General features: G+C 48.4%; 1 protein-coding gene and 1 long non-coding RNA gene across 7 annotated transcripts in view; one reads left to right on the top strand and one right to left on the bottom strand.

Moving 5' to 3' along the window:
* The window catches only part of CEP72 (centrosomal protein 72), a 37,044-nt gene extending 18,385 nt beyond the window's left edge, over nucleotides 1-18,659 (bottom strand). The window contains exons 1-5 of one of the 5 annotated variants that reach the window (XM_042953909.1): nucleotides 18,528-18,657; nucleotides 11,999-12,126; nucleotides 10,654-10,846; nucleotides 8,847-8,955; nucleotides 976-1,154 (exon numbers count right to left, since the gene is read on the bottom strand). In XM_042953909.1, coding sequence (XP_042809843.1) covers nucleotides 976-1,154; nucleotides 8,847-8,955; nucleotides 10,654-10,846; nucleotides 11,999-12,126; nucleotides 18,528-18,609 — 691 coding nt within the window. In that variant the 5' untranslated portion in view covers nucleotides 18,610-18,657. Of the gene's footprint in view, nucleotides 1-975; nucleotides 1,155-8,846; nucleotides 8,956-10,653; nucleotides 10,847-11,998; nucleotides 12,127-18,401; nucleotides 18,466-18,527 lie in introns of those variants that run through there. The other 4 variants (XM_042953889.1, XM_042953878.1, XM_042953899.1 and 1 more) reach the window with 4 other exon arrangements.
* LOC122228696 lies at nucleotides 18,464-20,030 on the top strand. 2 transcript variants are annotated; one of them, XR_006206710.1, is made up of 3 exons: nucleotides 18,464-18,537; nucleotides 19,026-19,148; nucleotides 19,416-20,030. It is a non-coding gene; the product is annotated as an uncharacterized LOC122228696 (long non-coding RNA). The 2 variants fall into 2 exon arrangements; XR_006206709.1 differs by lacking the exon at nucleotides 18,464-18,537 and having other exon boundaries at nucleotides 18,811-19,148.
* The last annotated feature ends 1,351 nt before the right edge of the window (nucleotides 20,031-21,381 follow it).

Consider the following 21,381-nt stretch of genomic DNA (forward strand, 5'->3'; position numbering starts at 1 on the left):
CCATATAAAAAACAGAATCGACAGGCAGACTCCACTGAGAACTTCTGCTCTTCCGAGCACGTTAGGCAAAGAAACGGCAAGCCACAGAACAGGAGAGGTCTGCGGTACCTGCATCTGAGAAAGGGCTTGTACGAAAAAAGCCACAGAGAACGAGCTCTCATGACCTGGCGCTAAGAAGCGAAAAATGGGAGGGGAAGAGGCTTGAACAGAAGTGTCTCAGCAGACAAGTGGCCCTGAAAACCTGCCCATCAGAGTCCTCAGGAAAGCACGTGTTAGAACCATACGGAACACCAGCGCGCTGCCTGAGGAGCCGGAACTGACAAGACTGACAACGCGGAGCCGGCGAGGACACCCAATGGGCAGGTGTCCTCGCGCCAGCAGGTGAGTCCTGGGGTTTCAGCCCCAACTGATGCCTCAACCTATTGCCGTCTTCATGAAAAGCTCTCAGAAACTCCTAACAGGAGAAGAAGCAGAGCCACAGCACGGACACAAGCCCTGGTGGAAAACAGAGGCCCTGAGCAAAGCCCTTGAAGAAACTCACATGCTATAAAGACTTCACAACATCCTCGTCCGGTCTAAAGTTCTGAACCTGGCAGCCTGAGCGCTCAGTGTCTCCTAAGCTAAGGGAACACCCACTCATGGTACGGATGGACAGTAGTCTCACCAGCCACAGGACACTTTACCCTCCTGTCTGCTTTGACCTTTTGGGTCTCCTGTGTAGTTGAAGTCGATCTGAGGAAGGACACAATTTCCACAACCACGCCGTAGAACTATACGCCCAATTATACTGATATTTTCTGTCACAAGTCTATAATCCAAACTACTGGTATTTACAAGTTCACAAAGCCTTCATGAAGATTCTGTACTTAAAGGTGAGTTTTCTAGAAAGCACAACTGTGTGTCTGGAAGCCAGTAATTACCAGAACCCCGGAACAGGCTGGCCCACTGGGCCTTTGTGCTAGAGTAGCAGCCTACCTTGGGAACTAGGGAGGTTGGCCTCTCGCCCCCTCTGGCTGGAGCTTGTGCTCCCAGGAGGGTTGCTCAAGTCCCACTCGCACTCAGCAATGAGGTTCAGGACCGCCTCATCATCTGCGTCCATTACCAAGCATTTCTTGGCCGAGGGATCAGCGCACGTGGCCCTAGAGTGGCGTGGTCTGCAAGGAAAAGCAAACTCAGTGCTGTCGTTCAAGCCAGCATCATGCTCCAGCCCACGCAGACCCTGTGAAGGAAGATGGGTGCTCTATCAGCGGGGCCACAAGGTCTCCAGGGAGGAGCTGGTGCACTGAAGAAAATGGTTCTGGGTGCCTCTATTGCAGAAGTCAGCACAGGGCTTCCCCAGGACACTGGGTGATGAAAAGAAGGTCATGTGATGTCTCCATGCCATCCCAACATCCCAGTCGGGTCTGTTCAAGAATGAAAGTTCCAGAAAGCTCCTGTTCTGAAATCCCCTAGTGTGTTCTCCTCCTAGCGTATCCATGATGTGATGCATTTGATCAAGAAAGTTAAAGCGAATGGTGTTTGAAATTTCTATTTTTACATTAAGTGAAAACCTCTCCACACTGACTGAATATGAGGTGTTTTAGATACGACATCCCTACCAATGGTGACCCCCCCGCACGTGAAGGTGAACACACATGAAGGGAATTCATTTCCAACAAGGCAGCTTATGAAATCTCTTCAAGATAATAATCACCTACTATGAACACTGACTCTGTGATACCTGATCATACTTTAAGAAGTCAATACTGTTCACTATTTTCTGAGAGTTTTCCAGCTCACTGCAGAGGGAAGGGGTCTTGGGTTCTTTTTCTGGTCTGCCCACAGAAACCGGACACCTGACACACTTCTGCCTTGGGGGTCTCCACGTCACCTATGGATCACAAGGTTCCACTGGGTCACCTATAAGACCCTCTGAGCTCTAAACGCCATAACAGTTCAGTCTCTAGATGGTCAAGGACTAGGTAAGCTACAGAATATTGGTGGAAAAAATTAAAGACATAAATAAGTGGAAAGACACCCCATCTTCATGGACTGGAAGATTTAACATTGTTAAAATGTCACTAGTCCCCAAAGCAACCTACAGAACCAGTGCAATCCCTATCAAAATCCCAGTGACGTTTTTTGCAGCAATGGAAAAAATACATCATAAAATGCATCTGGGACCTCAAGGGATGCCAAATGGTCAAACAATCTTGAAAAAGAAGAGTAAGCATTAGAACTGATATAGCAGAATTGCTGACATTACCAGACTAGGCTTTAAAACAACTACAAGTAATAATACTGAGGTCTAATGAAGAAAGCAGACAATATACAAGAACATGTGGGAAATTTAAGCAGAGAGCTGGAAATTCTCTAAGAATCAAAAGACATACTAGAGATCAAAGAAGAGAAATGAAGAAGCCTCTGATGGGCTCATCAGAAGTCTGGACACAGCCAAGGGAAGAGTGTCTGAGCCCAAGGATAGCTCAAAAGAATCCTCCAAAACTGAAAAACAAAGAAAAAGATTGAAAAAACCCAGAAGAGAATACTCAAGAAATGAGGGACAAACCATGAAAGGTGTAACACATGCTTCTTGAGAACATCAGAAAGAGAAGAGAAAAAAGGAACAGAGAAAATAATTAAAGTCTGAAAATTTCTGTAAATTAATGTCAGACACCAAACCACAGATCCAGGAAGCTCAGAGAACACTGGCAGAGTAAACAACCAAAAATTTACGTCAAGGAATATCATATTCAAACTGGAAAAAAAAAAAAGAAAAGAAAAAGTAAAAAAAGGCTGAAATAAGGCAAAGGGAAAAACACTTTATGTATAGAGCAAGAAATATAGGAATTACATCTGGCTTTTCCTCAGACACCACACAAGCAGCAAAAGAGTGAAGCATTTCAACTGTTGAGAGAAAAAGCTACCACCCCAGAATTTGGTAACCTGCAAGATTATCCTTCAAAAGTGGAGGAGAAATAAAGACTTCCTCAGATAAACAGAAACTGCAATATGTTGCCAGTAGACTTACCTTGTGAGAAATGTTAGAAGAAGTTCTTTAGAGAAAAGAATGATGCAGGTCAGAAACTCAGATCTACATAGAAAGGAAGGGCACTGGGGCACCTGGGTGGTTCAGTCGGTTGAGCACCCGACTTTGGCTCAGGTCATGATCTCATGGTCCGTGGGTTCGAGCCCCATGTTGGGCTCTGTGCTGACAGCTCAGAGCCTGGAGCCTGTTTCAGATTCTGTGTCTCCTTTTCTCTCTGCCCCTCCCCAACTCACGCTCTATCTCTTTCTCTCCCTCTCTCTCTCTCAAAAATAAATAAGCATTAAAAAAAAGAAAGGAAGAGGACTGATCTAACAGATGAAAGTCTGAAGTACCAGCAACAATGTAGTATCTGATTATGGATGCCCACGTATTACATGCAGTTATAGCTTATTCATCAATGAAATCAATGATGGCACCGATACAAGGGACAGGAGGGTGGAGTTAAGAATGTTTTGTTAGTATGAGGTATTTCCACTGCCTGGGAAGCAGTGCAGTGTTACTTGAAAGAGGACTTGGACTAGCTGTAAAGGTCTACTTCATACTCTAGGGCAACCACTAAAAAAGCAAAAATATAACTGAGATGCTAACAAAGGAGAGAAAATAGAATGGTGTAACATGCTTGTTTAGAAGCACAAAAGGAAGAAACAAAGCAGAACAGGAACAGAGAAAACAGGAATGAATATGGTAGATATGAATCCAACTGTATCAATAACCACTTTAAACATCAATGGTCTAAACGTTCCGATTAAGAGAGATTCAACAAGGATCAAAAAACAAGATCCAACTATACGCTGTCTACAAGAAACCCATTTTAAATATAAAGGCATATATGGATCAAAAGTAAAGGGACAATGACAATGACAAATACATCATCCTGATGCTACTAGAGAGAATGCAGGAACAGCTACATTAATTTCAGATGGAGCTGACTTCAAAGCAAGGAAAGTTACAGGGATACAAGGGGCATTACATAAAGATAAGGGATCAATTCTACAAGAGGAATTTAAAGCCCTTAACCTGTATACACCTAACAACAGAGCATCAAAATACATGAGACAAAACTGACAGAACTACAAGGAGAAATAGATGAGTCCACCACCACAGCCGGAGACTCCAGCACTCCTATATCAGAAATGGACAGACCTGGCAGGCAGAAAATCAGTAAGGACACGGCTGAAGTCAACAGTACCATCAATCAACTGGATATACTGACGTCTATAGACCACGTCATCCAACAATAGCAGAATTACACATTCTTCTCAAGCTTCTATTCAACTTAGATAAATCACACTGTGAGCCATAAAACAAATCTTCACAAATTTAAAAGAGGAGAATTCATAGAGTATCTGCTCTCAGACTACCAGTAATTGATAACAGAAAGAAAAATGGAAAATCCTAAATACTTGGGAGATTAAAGAGTAAATTCCTGGGGCGCCTGGATAGCTCAGTCAGTTAAGTGTCCAACTCTTGATTTCAGCTCAGGTCGTGATCTCACAGTTCATGAGTTCGAGCTCTGTGCCAGGCTCTGCACTGACAGCATGGAGCCTGCTTGGGATTCTCTGTCTTCCCTCTCTCTGCCCCTCCCCTGCATGCAATCGATCTCTCCCTCTCTCTCAAAAATAAATATTTAAAAAAACATAATAAAGAGCAAACTCCTAAATAATGTATGACATGAGTCAAAAAAGAAATCTCCAGAGAAATTTAAAAATATTTCGAATTAAATGAAAATACACCTTATCAAAATTTGTGGGATGCAGTGAAAGCAATACTTAGAATGAAATTCACAGCATTGAATGCATATATTAGAAAAATAGTAAAATCTAAAATCAATAATCTAACCATCCACCTTAGGAAATTAGACAAAGAGCCAATTAAATCCAAAGAAAGCAGAAGAAAAGAAATAATAAAAATCAGAGCAGAAATCAGTGATACTGAAAACAGGAAATCAACACAGAAAAATCAACAAAAACCAAAAGTTAGTTCTTCAAAGAGATCAATAAAATTGAAAAACCTCAATACCAGGTTAATTAAGAAAAAAAAAAAGAGAGACAAATTACTAATGTCAGAAGTGAAAGAGGGGTCACAATGACAGATCCCATGGACATCAAAAGGATAATAAAGGAATACTATGAAGAACTCTACACCCACAAATTTGATAATCTAATCAGACCAGTTCCTGGAAATGTACTAATCTAACAAAATTCACACAAGGAGAAATGGATAACCTGAATGGACATATATATTAAAGACACAAAATCAATAATAGTCCTCTGAAACTAGGTTCAGATGGGTTCACTGGTGAATTCCACCAAACATTTAAAGAAAAAAAACTATAGCAATTCTCTATAATCTCTTCCAGAAGACAGATACAGACAGAATACTTCCTAACTTATTCTATGTGGCCAGCCTTATTTTAATATGCAAGAAAACTATAGACCAATATCTCTCATGAATACAGATGCAAAAATCCTCAACAAAATATTAGCAAACTGTATCCAACAATGTATAAAAAAAATTAACTCACCACAACCAAGTGGGATTTATTCCAGATATGCAAGGCTAGGTCAACATTTGAAAATTAATGCAATCATCACATCAACAGACTAAAAAAGAAAACTCATATGCTCATATCAATAGATACAGAAAAAGCATTTGACAAAACCCACATCCATTCCTGATGAAAATGATGAGCAAACTACAAATAGAGGGCAACTCCTCAACTGGATAAAGAACATCTACAAAAACCTGCAGCTAACATCCCCCTCAATGGTGAGAAACTAGATGCTTCTTTGCTAAGATCAGGACAAGGAAAGGTGTCCCCTCTCATTCCTTCTTTTAAACATCATATTGGAAGTCCCACTAATGCAATAAGAAAAGGAAATAAAATATATACAGATTGAGAAGGAAGAGATAAAGTTGTCTCTGTTCACAGATACATGATTGTCTATAGAAAATCCCAAAGAATCAACCAAAAACAAGAAAGGAAAAAACCTGGATCTAACAAGTGGTTATATAGCAAGGCTGCAAAATACAAGGAGTTATAAGTTGCATTGTATTCCCTGCTGCCCCCCGCCCCCGCCCCCCCCGCCGCCAAAAGATATGAAGTCCCAATACCCTATACCTCAGAACGTGACCTTAATTGGAAATGGGGTCTTTACAGAGGTAATCAAGTTAATAGGAGATTGGGGTGGGCCCTAATCCAACCCGACTGGTATCTTTTGGGGAAACTGGGACACAGAAACAAACATGCAAAAGGGGAGATTACATGAAAAGACACAGGGAGAAGAGCCATATAAAGAGGACTGGAGAGATACATCTGCAAGACAAGGAACACCAAAGATTTCCAGCAAACCATCAGAAGCCAGAAGAACCACCAGAATCATGGAATAGATTCTCCCTTACAGCCTCCACAAAGAATCAAGTCACCAACACCTTGATTTCAGACTTCTACCCTTAACAACTGTGAGACAACAAATTTCTGTTATTTTAAGCCACCCCGTTTGTGGTACTTTTACATCAGCTCTAGGAAACTAATGCATAAGGTTAATATACAAAAGTCAACCACTTACTACATACCAGTAATGAACAACTGGAATTTGAAATGAAAAAAAGGCAGTGCCACTTACAATAGCACAAAAAAATGACATATCAAATATAATCTAACAAAACATGTACAAGATCTGTTTGAGGAAAGCTACAAACCTCTGATAATGAAATCAAAGAACTAAATGAATGGACATTCTACGCTCACAGAGAGGAAGACTCAATATTGTCAAGGTGTCAGCTCTTCCCAGCTCAATCTACAGATTCACTGCAATCCCAGTCAAAATCTCAACAAACCGATAGTTTACACAGAAAAGCAAGAGACCCAGGAAAACGAACAAAATACTGAAGGAGAACAAAGTTAGAGGTCTGGCACCACCGGACTCCTAATCTCACATGGACAAAGGGGCTAGGAAACTCTTTTTGTAACAGTCACCAGACCCATTCATGAGTCTCCATCTTTATGACTTAATCACCTCTCAGAGGCCCTACCTCCTAACACAGTCATCTAGGGGTTAGGATTTCAACACATGAATTTTGGGGGGCCACAAACATCCAGACCACTGCACAGGGTACTGGGAGCAGCTGTCTACACAGTAATTAATCTAGTTTTAATGGGGAAGTGAGGAGAAGATGGCGACAGTGTAGGTATCTGAGGGAACAGGAGACCCCAAGGATTTGGAATCGATCTTGAGAAATCAGAACAGAAACTGGCAAAATATGGCCCACAAGGTCAAATCTAACCCATTGCCTATTTTTGTAAATAAAGTTTTACTGGAACACAGTCATCCATTTAAATATTGCCTATAGCTGCTTTCATGCTACAAAGGCAGAGTTCAAAAATTGAGGAAGAGATCATATGGTCGGTCCACAGAACCAAAAGTATTCACTCTCCGGCCCTTTTCAAAAAAGAATTGGTAACCCCTGCATTACAGGAATTTAGGGATGAGCTAAAGCATATAATGCAAGAAAAAGAAAACCATTAAAAGCTTCAGACAAAACAAAATGGTGTACAAGATCATGTAATTTCTAGCACATTATAAGCAATGTAAACATAGTGTATTGATTTTTGCCCCTTAAAATCAACCCACAGGGGTGCCTGGGTGGCTCAGTCGGGAGTCTGACTTCAGCTCAGGTCACGATCTCGTGGTTTGTAGGTTCGAGCCCCACGTCGGGCTCTGTGCTGATAGCTCAGAGCCTGGAGCCTGCTTTGGATTCTGTGTCTCCCTTTCTCTCTGCCCCTCCCCTGCTTACACTCTGTCTCTCTCTCTCTCTCTCTCTCAAAAATAAAGAGACATTAAAAAAATTTTTTTTTTAAATCAACCCACAAACCACGAAGACATTTTATGGTCTCAGGACACATTTAAATACTACCAACCATCACAGTGTACATTAAACACAGCAATGCAGCCGCGGGGAGGTGGCACAGATGTGGGGCATGGGCAGGCATAGGATCCCACTCCCACAGCACAACTACATACGGCACCGCCAGCACTGACCACAGAGAACATGGGAAGGATCGTACTTGTACTTCACAGGCCGTGAGCACTGGGGTTGGGGAGGAAGGGGCTGTGACAGTCAGCAGTCAGCTACCGCTTAAAGCGCTCACACACATAAAAGGTGGCGTGTTTGTACTGTCTGGAGATGAGAAAGTAACTCAAGCAGGAAACAACCACGAAAGTAAGCAGTGGCTGCCTCTGAGGGACAGGCCAAGGAGGACACAAGATGCTGTGACTTCCTAGCGCTACTTGACTTTACATGTTACTACTTTATTTTTTTTTAATTATTTATTTGTTTATTTTTTACATTTTTTAATTTATTTTTGAGGGAGAGACAGAGCACAAGTGGGGAACAGGCAGAGAAAAAGACAGAGGGAGAAACAGAATCCAAAGCAGGCTCCAGGCTCTGAGCTGTCAGCACAGAGCCCGATGTGGGGCTCGAACCCACAAACCGTGAGATCATGACCCAAGCTGAAGTTGGATGCTCAACCGACTGAGCCACCCAGGCGCCCCTACATGTTACTACTTTAATAAACATTTTAATATTATAAAATAAATATGGAAAACGTGGACAACAGGGGGAGAAGTCCCCCGTCCCACCACCATTTCCTTGAGCCCCCGTTGGTACCTGAGCATTTCTTCTTTCCTCCTTTGCACGTCTGCCCTTGAAGTGGCAATCAGCACACAAAGAAGCTCCTATCTTTTAGGTAAACATTCTATCAACAGGCAAGTCTGAACAGCTTCTCTCAATGTTCAAATACCACTTCTGTTCATACCTTCCAACTCTTAAAACAGCTGGGAAGCTCTGCTTTGAGTCCAGTGATTCCTCCGATGCAAAATGCAACTGGGATGCTTTCCGCTCGCTCTCTCTCACAGGACGATCATCTAGGGAGAAGATGCCAGAGAACTAGCAAACACCACCAAGAAGCAGGTGACAGGCCCCCAACGACCCAGCCCCACAGGGGCACCTCCTAGCAGCCTTGAAGCACAGCACCCTTCCCTTGGGAATGAAGGTGCCCCCGTCACCCACCCTGTAGCACACTGCATGCGACCAGCACTGCCACCCCTGGCTCAGGGACCTTCCATCCCCTGGGGCCAGGCCTGCCACAAGCATCCCCTGTTAAGTACTGGGTAGACCCAGTAAAGGAATGCTGGGCTCTGGTGGCTACACTTGGTTTCCCAGATGACAAATACTGATTCCAAGAGGGTCAGCCTCCTCCCGTAAAGCTACTCCTCAGACACTACTGTGGAGGCCGGCTGCTGCCCGTGGGAAAAGAAATACACATGCAAGTTGACACACAGGCACGTCTTTCTCGGCACGTCTACCTCCTTTCTATGCATGTTCTCGGTGCTGGATGAGGTTCTGGAACCACACTGAGCACATCTGAGATGTCTCCGTGGATGAGAATCCTGAACATGCTGAAGAGTGAATGTGGTGGCTGTGTGTCTGGGCCTAGGGTGTGCATCCTCAGATCCGGAGTTTCAACTGTCCCCACACATGAGCCCTGAGCCCCAGAAGGCCTCTGCTCACTTGTTACTGCTGGGTCTTCCCCCAGAAAACCTGAGAGTCAGATGGTTCCCAATACTAAAAGTCAATGCTGTGCAACTTTTCACACATCCTACCACAGAACTAACGTCACAAATGGTTAAGTTCCAAAGCTGCCTCCCAAAGAGCATTTTGTGGAGGCACACCCCAACTGCCCCTCAGCCTCAACAAACAGTGCACTGGCCCTCAGGATTGAGGATGCACTGTCATCACTGGGGACACAGGACAACACTGCCCTTCACGCAGACATTCCCACACCCCCAATACCCAGCACTTAGCTCCCTTCATGGAGGAGAAGGATTGAGCATACAAGGCTCCTTCTCCTTCTTCATGCTCCGCGTGCCCTGGTGCTCACACTCCAGCTCTCTCACTGGAGGTGCAACACGGGGAGCGTCAGCAGTGCCACCGGCGAGAATGTTCATGGCAAAGACAACTCCTGGTAGCCGGGCAGGTGGGTGGGAAGGTGCCGCTATGGATGGCTTCCCCAAGCATGAACCTCCCAGCTGGTACGACCACTGGGCACCCTGGGAGCTCTGCCTGCAAGCCTGACACAAAGATCTGTTTCTTTTAGGGACATGGGCTACTAAGCCGGTGGGTAGCTACACCTGCCAACAGGACCTCACACTCTCCCATCGCTATCACCTGGGGGAGGGGAGGGCACACGAACCTCTCTTCCTACAACCTTCTAGGCAGATGTGAAACAAGGTAAAATCCAACCGCCTGGCTGAGCCTGAGATGAAGCCCAGGGAGTCACGCACAGAAATGGCACCGGATGTTCAGAGAACACGTCCAAGCCAATCACCTAGAAAGTGGAGGGCCAGAAAGGGACAGAGCAGCCTGGCCCACACCTGTGCTCACGGCCCCCCCGGCAGGTGTCTGTGGCCAGAGTTCCTGGCCATCCCCCCAGGCAGCGCTCCGAGACTCACGCTGGCAGACACAGGGACTCCACCAGGGGAGTAGAAAGTCAACTTCTGAGAGCACAAAACACCTATTAGGGCTCCCATGAGCAAGGGTGTGAGCACAGCCATGGCGCCTACCCAGCTGCCTGAGCTTCGGGAGCATGTGCACGACAAAAAGGCGGTAATCAGACTCGTTCTTCACCACAGGGTTCAGCCGGAGGTCCACGTCTGTAAGCTCCGTCAAGGCGTGGAGCTGAAGCACTTCGGCCAACGAGGAGATGCAGTTGTAGTAGAGACTGAGGCTTTCCAGCGCAGTCAGGTACTGAATGCCCTGCCAACGGGGCAAAACGCAGCATTAGTTTATGCTTTGAAAAATAAACAGTGAGACGGGCCATCGATACGAACCAACACCAACCTAACAGAGGCACCCGCAAGCGACCACATGGCACTGCCAGGAGGAGCACAAAGACGGAAGGCGCTCCGTGCCGTGCAGGTTCGGGATGCCACGTCTGCAGCAGCGCAGACCGCGGAGGACAGCCCGTATCTGCGGAGTTCTCACAACGTCATTCAATCCGCACACAACCCCACACGCTAAGAACTGTTACTGCTCCAATTCTACAGATTAGAAAACAGCCCGGGGAGGTTGAACAAGGGGCCGGCCCTGGGTGTGCCCTGGACTGAAACTCCCGGGTGACGCCGACCAGGCTCCAAGCGCTCTCTATAACGTGAGGCAGAAGCCTCCTCTCCAGGAAGTCGTGGGCAGTGTTTACACAATTCCCCCCCTGCCACCACCTGGGTGATTTCTCACTCCCTCACCAGGACCAAGGGCTTCCCAGGATGCCCTGCACACACGGCACTGCCACTTAAGTGTCTGAGGCCAGACGTGAAGTGCAGAATATGGATGGAAAAAAACACAGCTGAGACAGGGATGGACAGTGACCAGGCCACAAACACTAGTCTTTCGGGCCTTATTTTATTGCCTTTTTTTTATTATTATTATTATTTTTTATTATTTTTTTTTATTTTTGGGACAGAGAGAGACAGAGCATGAACGGGGGAGGGGCAGAGAGAGAGGGAGACACAGAATCGGAAACAGGCTCCAGGCTCCGAGCCATCAGCCCAGAGCCTGACGCGGGGCTCGAACTCACGGACCGCGAGATTGTGACCTGGCTGAAGTCGGGTGCTTAACCGACTGCGCCACCCAGGCGCCCCTATTTTTTTGCCTTTAAAGATATAGCCGTCTTCATCGGAGATATGAGTTTCAGTTGTCAAAGTAGTTTAAAGGTGTAATGAGATGTGTATGAAATCTACAGCTCATAACGAACACAAGAAAAACAACGCAATATTACAACCGTTGTTAAGTGTACGGTCTACATACATTATAAGCAAAGTTATAAAACATACTGCATTGTTACTATAAATGTACTTTCCACTGCTACTGACAGCAATAAAATTTCTTTCAAGAAAAAAACCTAAAACTTACCTCTAGACTCACCAAGGAGTTGCGTGAGAGGTCTAAAGATTTCAGGCCAGTTAAGTTCATCAAAGAATTTCCTAGGTGAGTAATCTTTTCTTGGTAAGTTCCAGGAATAGATAATGACCGAAGTTCAGCTAAGAATAGAAAAATCATGAGATTTTCACCTTCCTTTTCAGTGAAAATATATTACTGTAATAAGAATGAGCTACAGCAGGGGCACCTGGGTGGCTCAGCCGGTTAAGCGGCCGACTTCAGCTCAGGTCATAATCTCACGGTCCGTGAGTTCCAGCCCTGCGTCAGGCTCCGTGCTGACAGGTCAGAGCCTGGAGCCTGCTTCAGATTCTGTGTCTGTCTGTCTGTCTGTCTCTCTCTCAAAAATAAATAAACATTAAAAAAAAAAAAAAACATTAAAAAAAAAAAAGAATGAGCTACAGCAACCTCAGAATCTGAAAAGTCACAAGAACAATGTAACTCCAGGTCTGAGTACTGATACTACAGGAGAAATGCATGCAAGCTTCCAGCTCACGTTTATCTCCAAAATGCCTCCATGCCCACGCATGCCCTGCTCCCCACACCCCTGCTTCTCCCCTCAGACACTCTCCCACCAGGAATATCTTCCTAACTGGGCCCCCACTTGTGGAGCCCCCATGCAGGGATCACAATTCGAAAACCAATAGTGAGCTAACGTGACAACTCCCTGCCAGTTACATGCAAGGGCACAGTGTGTGCTCTATGCACCATATGCCTCTGCGTGCCATTAAATGAATGGCAGCCATTAAATGAACGTTGCTACAAAAATAAGTTTCTGTGATCAAAAAGACAGTTTGGGTCTGAGCACACCAGTACTTTCCCAGGAAGAATTATGTTTTAAAACACATCTTAAATTTAAAATTGATTTGTGGGCTTCCATTTCCAGACAAGACAGAGTAGACCCATTTCACCCTACTCCTACTCAGGTACTACACCTAAGTGCCTGGAAAACAATATACGAAACAAGCACCAGACAGATCTGGAGGGTGGGGAACAGAAGGCCAACTGTTTAGGGACCTCAAGAAAACAGTCCAGCAGTGAGGGCCCTGTGCTGGTTTGGGGTCCTTTTTGTCTCCCATATGGCCCAATATGAGTGCCAAAGAAGCTGGTGACACACAGACACCATGGACACTGACTGAAAAGTAAGGATAAGCCTGCTGCCCATGGTAGAAGGACCAGGAAGGGGCAGCGGTGGAGGAAGGACTCCTGAAATCAGCCCCACTCTAGCTCAAGAGCCAGCAAAAAAAACAAAACAAAAAAAAAACCACACCACACACCTGGCCTTGCACAGTGGCCAGCCCTGGGACAGAGTGAGAGGATGCGGATTACCACCTGGGTTGCAAGGAGGTGGCCCACAGGCATCTACAGAGGCTGCGTGTGTGACAGGAGCCTGGCCACTACCTTAGGAACAAGGCAGCGCCCGCTCAGTGCCAATAATGTGTAACAAGATTCAAATAAGAAACAAGTCTCTCAACACCCAAAATGTCCATGACACAACAAAAAAATGACCAAAACCTGAAAAAAATCTCAATTTAAATAGAAAAACAATCAACACCAACACTGACAGGACAGAATTATTTAACAAGAATTTTAAAGCAATACTTTAATGAACAATTATGAACACTCTTGAAACAAACGATAAGATAGGAAGTCTTGGCAAAAAAACCCCATAAGATATAAAGAAGAAAAAAATAGGAATTTCAGAAACATGAAATACAATAACCAAAACAAAAGTACCACACAGAAGCAGCTCAGTAACAGCATGGAGATAACAGAAGAAAAAATTCAAAGAGTGAATGCAAAGATAGACTGGTCAAAATTGTCCTATCTGACCAGCAGAGAGAAAAGAGACTTAAAAAAGAAGAGAAAGAAAGAATGAATGAACAGAGCCTCAGGGGCCCATGGAAAAAGAAACCTAACATTCCTGTCATGAGTCCCCATGCAGTCCCAATTAGAGTTCCAAGAAGAGAATGATAGTATGACTAAGAAGAAAAATGTTTAGCAATTACAGAAATAATGGCTGAAAACTTACCAAATTTGGCAAAAGACATAAAGCTATATATTCAAGAAGCTGAGAAAACCCCAAACAGAATAAAGACAAAAAAAAAAAAAAAAAAAAAAAGCCATGCCCAGATACATCAGAAATAAACTTCTACAATCTAAAAACAGTGGAAGCGGGGCATCTGAGTGGCTCAGTTGGTTAAGCGTCCAACTTCAGCTCAGATCATGATCTCGTGGTTTGTGAGTTCAAGCCCCACATCAGGCTCTGTGCTGACAGCTGTGTCTCCCTCTCTCTCTGCCCCTCCCCTGCTCACGCTCAGTCTCTCTCAAAAATAAATAAACATTAAAAAAAAATTAAAAACAATGAAAGCATCTTGAAAACAGCCAGAAAGAAAAGGCATTACCCATAGAGAAAAAACAACTGACAAGGCAGGTGATTATCCTTCAGAACCAAGGAGGCGTGAAGGAAGGAGAGCCACATTTTCCACGTGCTGAAAGAAAAGAACTTTCAACCATGAAACCTGTACCCAGCAAAAACAATCTTAGGTACTGAAGTGAAATAAAGATATTTTCAAATGAAGAAACACACAGAGAATCTGTCATGAGTACACCTGCCCTAAGGCAACTGCTACAGAAAACTCTTCAAATAAATAGGAAGGATAAAAGAAGAAAACCTAGGTCATCAGAAATGAAGGAATAATGAAACAGGTAAGCATGTAAGTAAAAATGTTTCCTCCTGAGTTATTTACAATTTTGGATGACTGTAAAAGAAAAAAGTGATTAATGTGGTTCTCAAGGTATGCAAAGAAAATATTTAAGATCACTAAATTATAAAGGATAATAAAACCAAAGGACACATTGGGTAAGGTTTCTACATTTCACTGGAAGGGGTAAAATGTCCACACAAGTAGACTGTGTTAAATTACATAATACACTGTAACTTATAGAGCAACCACTAAAAATAGGTATACAAAGAGATATGCTCAAAAATATAATAGAGAAGTCAAAATGGAACACTAAAAAAATACTCAAACGGCAGAAGGCAGGAACAGGGAAAGAACAGAAAACAAATAATAAAATGGCATACTTCCAACTATCTTATATTAACAATTCCATTAAATGTAAATGGTCTAAATACACTAGAAAAAAGAGATTGGCAGAGTAAATAAAAATGAACCAACTATAAACTGCCTATAAGAACCTCACTGCAAATATAATGATATAGATAAGTTTAAAGATTACACAGTAAATAGAGGGGAAAGATATGCCCTGCAAACACTAATCAAAAGTAAGCTGCAGTGGCTACACTACATGCCTCAACAAAGAAAATCATCAGGGACAAAGAGCAATAGCACATATGTTACAAGGGTCACTTCAAACCCTAAATATGTAGGCACAGTGTCAAAACATATGAAGGGAAACAGAGAAATCAACAATTACGGTTATGGACTTCAACACTTCCCTCCCAGTAACTAATACAATCACTAGACAGAAAATCAACAAAGATACAGAAGAACTAAACCTCATCATCAGCCAACAGGATCTAATAGATATTCACATAATACTCCACCCAACAACTTTCTTTTCAGGTGCACTTGGAACATTCACCAATATAAACCAGATCCTGGACCAAAAACAAACCTCAACAAATTTAAAAGAATTAAAATCACAGAGTATGTACTCTGACCATAATGGAATCACACTAGAATCAATAAAAGAAGGGGAAAAAAGGAAAATCTCCAAACACACAATGAGAAAACACACCCCCAAGCAGTCCACAGGTCAAAGAGAAGTCGTCTCCAGGAAAACCTAAAAATGCACTGTACTTAATGAAAACGAACATATAACAAAATTTGTGAATGCAGCTAAAGCTGTGCTTAGAGGAAAACTTATGTCACTAAATTATAAAGTATAAAATCAGTAATCTAAACTCTCAGCTCAAGAATCTACAAGAGAAAACTAAATGCAAAGTGAGCAGACAAAAGGAAATAATAAAGAACAGAATCAATAAAATTTGAAACTAGGAAACAATGGAGAAAAACCCACCAAACCAAAAGCTGACTCACTGAAAAGGTTAATACAATCGACAAACCTTTACCAAGTCTAAAATCGAAGACAGAAATGACAATATCAAGAATGGAAGAAGGGTTACCACCACAGACCCCAAAAACATTTAAGAGGCTGGCAAGGGAGTAAACAACTCTACACACATAAGTTCAACAACTTCCAGAAAACAATCAATTTTACAAATCCCAACCATAACTCACCCAAGAAGAAATTGATAATAAGGATAGTTTTACAACAGACAGAGAAACTGAATGTATAATTTAAAAGCTTCAAATACAGGGGCGCCTGGGCGGCTCAGATCGTGAGCTGGGGGTTTGTGAGTTCCAGCCCCTATGGGGCACACTGCTGTCAGTGCAGAGCCTGCTTCCGATCCTCTGTCCCTCTCCCTGCCCCCCTCAGAAAGAAACATTAAAAAAAACAACAACAAAAAAAACAACAACTTCAAGGCTTATATGGTTTCAGAGAGCACCAAATCTACACAACCTCTTCTAGAATGCACATGAGGAAGCAACACTTCCCAACGTATTTCAGGTGCTCAGCTTTACCTTGATGCCAAAACCAGAGACAAGCAGGACAAAAAGAAAACCAGCGACCAATGTCCCCCATGAATATACACACAAAACTCCGCAGCACAGAGAGATGGGAGACCAGAACTCAGGAGACAATTGTGCGACAGGGGCGGAGGGCGCGTCTTCCCAGGAATGAAGACTGCAGGTTCAAGGTTTTATTAAAAGCCAACCTGAACCGCCTTATTTATGGGTGAAAGAATGCCCCCCCACCCCACTCGGGCCCCGCGCCCCACTAGGCGCCCCCCGAGCCCACTGGGATCCCCCGCCCCACTCGGGTCCCGCGCCCCACTCGGCCCCCCCCCCCGACCCCACTGGGTCCCCCCACCTCCACTCGGGTCCCGCGCCCCACTCGGCCCCCCCCGACCCCACTGGGGTCCCCCGCCCCACTCGGGGCCCCACCTCCACTCGGGTCCCGCGCCCCACTCAGCCCCCCCGACCCCACTGGGGTCCCCCACCCCACTCGGCCCCCCTGACCCCAGTGGGGCACCCCACCCCACTCGGCCCCCCCGACCCCACTGGGGTCCCCCGCCCCACTCGGGGCCCCACCTCCACTCGGGCCCCGCGCCCCGCTCGGCCCCCCCGACCCCACTGGGGTCCCCCACCCCACTCGGCCCCCCTGACCCCAGTGGGGCACCCCACCCCACTCGGCCCCCCCGACCCCACTGGGGTCCCCCGCCCCACTCAGGGCCCCACCTCCACTCGGGTCCCGCGCCCCACTCAGCCCCCCCCGACCCCACTGGGTCCCCCCACCTCCACTCGGGCCCCGCGCCCCACTCGGCCCCCCCTCGACCCCACTGGGGTCCCCCGCCCCACTCCAGGCCCCACCCCACTCGGGCCCCGCGCCCCACTCGGGGCCCCACCTCCAATCGGGTCCCGCGCCCCACTCAGCCCCCCCGACCCCACTGGGGTCCCCCACTCCACTCGGGCCCCTCCCGACCCCACTGGGGTCCTCCGCCCCACTCGGGCCCCGCGCCCCACTCGGCCCCCCGACCCCACTGGGGTCCCCCACCCCACTCGGCCCCCCTGACCCCAGTGGGGCACCCCACCCCACTCGGCCCCCCCCGACCCCACTGGGGTCCCCCACCCCACTCGGCCCCCCTGACCCCAGTGGGGCACCCCACCCCACTCGGCCCCCCCCGACCCCACTGGGGTCCCCCGCCCCACTCGGGGCCCCACCTCCACTCGGGTCCCGCGCCCCACTCAGCCCCCCGACCCCACTGGGGTCCCCCACCCCACTCGGCCCCCCTGACCCCAGTGGGGCACCCCACCCCACTCGGGCCCCTCCCGACCCCACTGGGGTCCTCCGCCCCACTCGGGCCCCGCGCCCCACTCGGCCCCCTCCGACCCCACTGGGGCCCCCCACCTCCACTCGGGCCCCGCGCCCCACTAGGCCTCCCCTCGACCCCACTGGGGTCCCCCGCCCCACTCGGGTCCCGCGCCCCACTCAGCCCCCCCGACCCCACTGGGGTCCCCCACCCCACTCGGCCCCCCTGACCCCAGTGGGGCACCCCACCCCACTCGGGCCCCTCCCGACCCCACTGGGGTCCCCCGCCCCACTCGGGGCCCCACCTCCACTCGGGCCCCGTGCCCCACTAGGCCCCCCCTCGACCCCACTGGGGTCCCCCGCCCCACTCCGGGCCCCACCCCACTCGGGCTGCGCGCCCCACTCGGCCCCCCCGGCCCCACTCGGGCCTCCCACCCCCACTCGGGTCCCCTCGCTCCCACCCCATTTTCCCCACCACCTCACACCCGCCTTCGACGGTTCAGGAAGACGCGGTCCGGGTGCCGCGTCTCTGGCCGGACCCCGTCCGCCCACCCCGCGGCGGGAAGCTCGCGCCCCCAGCCTGCCCGCCGTCACCGCCACGCACACAGGTCGCGGTGAGGCGCCAGGCCGCTCTTCTCCCGGATCTTCTCTTCACACAGCACCAGCCACGGGCCCGCAGGCGCCATACTTTCAAACGGCACGCACCTGTGTCCGCGCCTGCGCAGTGGGGCGGCCGCGGAGCCGCGAGGGGCGGGGCGAGGGGCGGGGCGAGGGGCGGGGCGAGGGGCGGGGCGAGGGGCGGGGCGAGGGGCGGGGCGAGGGGCGGGGCGAGGGGCGGGGCGAGGGGCGGGGCGAGGGGCGGGGCGAGGGGCGGGGCGAGGGGCGGGGCGAGGGGCGGGGCGAGGTGGTTCGGTCCTTGGTCTCTGAGCTCCCCTGCTCTGCCCTCGCTGAGAGCAGTGCCCTCCCCAGGAAAGCCTACCAGGCCGTGGGGAGCCTAACCCACCGGGAGACCCCGCACGGAGGGTCACTCGGAGGCGGCCGGTGACGTCTGGGGTCCGAGCTTGTGGCTCTCCCTCTGACCCGGAGGTTCGTGGCCTGTCAGTCCCTCTAGGGCCTTTGAGCGTCAGGAGGAGCACTTGAGATCTGCAGGGTTTAGGGAAGACTCGGTCGCATCTGCCCCAACCAGCCAGAACCGTGGAGTCACCCTCTCCTCCTCCATCTCCTGGTATATGGGAACACCTCTGCTGCCCCTCGCCCCAGGTGTGACCGGCTCCTTGGCAAGGTCACGTGGCATGTCACTGCCTGGGGGGTGGTGGTGTAGGGGGGTGTACACAGGGTGGTGGGGTACAGGGTACCGCGTCTCTGCTAAGCAGAGCAGAGCTTCCAACTTCGCGCACTGGGCCCTTGTGCTGCCGAGTCATTTACTGAGACTGGCGAACACTCGGTAATACTTCGGGGTTGTCCTGGGACTCTGACACAGGTCCCATTCCAGGTACTGCCCGCGCTCCCCTCTCTACGGGTTTGGGCACATCCCAGGCCCAGGGTGTGGTCACCGCACCAGGTCCGCTGAGGGGGACTTTGTGCAGGCAAGACACTGACAAACAGCGAACCCAAGTCCTGCTTCAGAAGCGAAGAAAGGCCAACAAGAGGCTTCAGCTGGCGCCGCCGGAGGGAAGTGGCTTGTCGGGGCGGCCCACACTCCACACACCCACTGCTTCCTCCGATCACGGGTCCTGAGGCTGGACGGTGGACCTCTGCGCACACCCTGAGGACAGCACCACAGAGGCAGTGTTTCTGCCGTCATGGACGCATCAAGAAAGCTTGGGAAATCGTGTTTTCTGCTTCCTGAAGTATCGCATATTCATTGGAGGAAAAATGCAAAATACAGGAGAACAAAGATTAAGTATTCCAGCACACAGAGAAAAGCACCGTTAATGTTTCCACATGTGTCCTTCAAGTGTGTTTTCCAAGCCTGTGTATATTTTACAAAAACAAGACTATGCTGACTGTTCTCGTATTATATACATGTGTATTTTTTACTTTGTAAGAACTCTTTATGTCACTAAATATTCTTCAACATCATTTATTAAACTTCCATTAAAAAATTTTTTTAATGTTTATTCACTTTTGAGAGAGAGCGTGAGCAGGGGAGGAGCAGAGAGACAGAGGGGGACAGAGGATCCGAAGCGGGCTCTGTGCGGACAGCAGCAAGCCCGACGTGGGGCTCAAGATCACGAACCGTGAGATCATGACCTGAGCTGAAGTCGACGCTTAACCCACTGAGCCGCCCACTGCCCGTAAACATCCATTGTAATGGACCTTCAGATCATAAACCAAACCCAGGTTCATCTGACTCACCTTCCATTGCTGGACCTTCCACCTGTTTCCATTTCCTTACATTGACAAGTCTGGTGGAGTATTGTCTCAAAGTTCCTCTGGGGGCTCTTTGGATGGAGCCAGGAGTGTTGGAGCCTGGAGCTGGCACCATGAAACTATAGAACAGGAAGGATCTAGAAGGGGAGGTAGGGACTTCCTAAGCCCTGGCCCACATAGCCCCCACTCACCCCCCAGGGAGACAGCAGGAAACTCCATGGCATCCTGTCCTGAGTCCTGGCACATCTGACTGCATTGAACTGGGTTTCACGGAATAGTCTCCAACAGGTGTGTGGAAACCACTGAGGGAACACAGCCCTGTCCCAGCTCAGCACCTGCCTGTCCAGAGACCCGAGGAAACTGCCTTTCAACTCTGGGAATGCCTTTATCCAGCTCAGGGAGACTAAATCCACCCAGGGAGACTAAAACCCAGAAAGCGTGTTCGTGGCCAGTGCAAGGGGCTGCATAGAGAAATTTGGGGGGAACCCGGGTGGCTAGGCACTGGACACAGGGGTGGAGGGCCCCCCTGTGCATCGAGCTCTCCATTGCTTGCAGCCCTCCACAGCTTTCTAGAACATTCCAAGGAGGCTTCTGGGCCTCTCAGCCTCAATCCCCAAACTGTAGGCAGCAACTTTGGGGTCAGTTCATCCCTAGAGATGAGGCCAGAGAAGGAGACAGACCAATCTGAGGATGTGCCCATGTCCACTGTGATGGGCAGCTGGAGAGGTGCCCTGGGATGTCTGGACTTTTCCTAAACCACGGTTCTTGCCAGAGAAGGGGTGGGGGTGGGAAGAGACCTGCGATGTGGGGTGATTTCCCACTTTCCCCAAGCCAGGGGAGCTTACCCATCCCTGGGAGCCAGAGTGGCTGAGGGGTGCTCGCTGTGTGCCTCTGAAGTGCTCTGTTACCTACTATGAGGCATCCCCTCTCCATCCTGTGGTGTAAGCCAGCATCGTGTTGTTTCACTGGCAAGGAAACAGAGTGACCACCTGGGTGCAGTTTTAGGGCACAGGCTCCACACCTGTGCTTTTGTGCCAGTTTTGTGTCAGGTCCAGCAAACACAGGGGCTCTTGTGCGGCGAGGAT

The sequence above is a fragment of the Panthera leo genome, chromosome A1 (genome assembly GCF_018350215.1).
Source record: "Panthera leo isolate Ple1 chromosome A1, P.leo_Ple1_pat1.1, whole genome shotgun sequence".
Taxonomy (NCBI): domain Eukaryota; kingdom Metazoa; phylum Chordata; class Mammalia; order Carnivora; family Felidae; genus Panthera; species Panthera leo.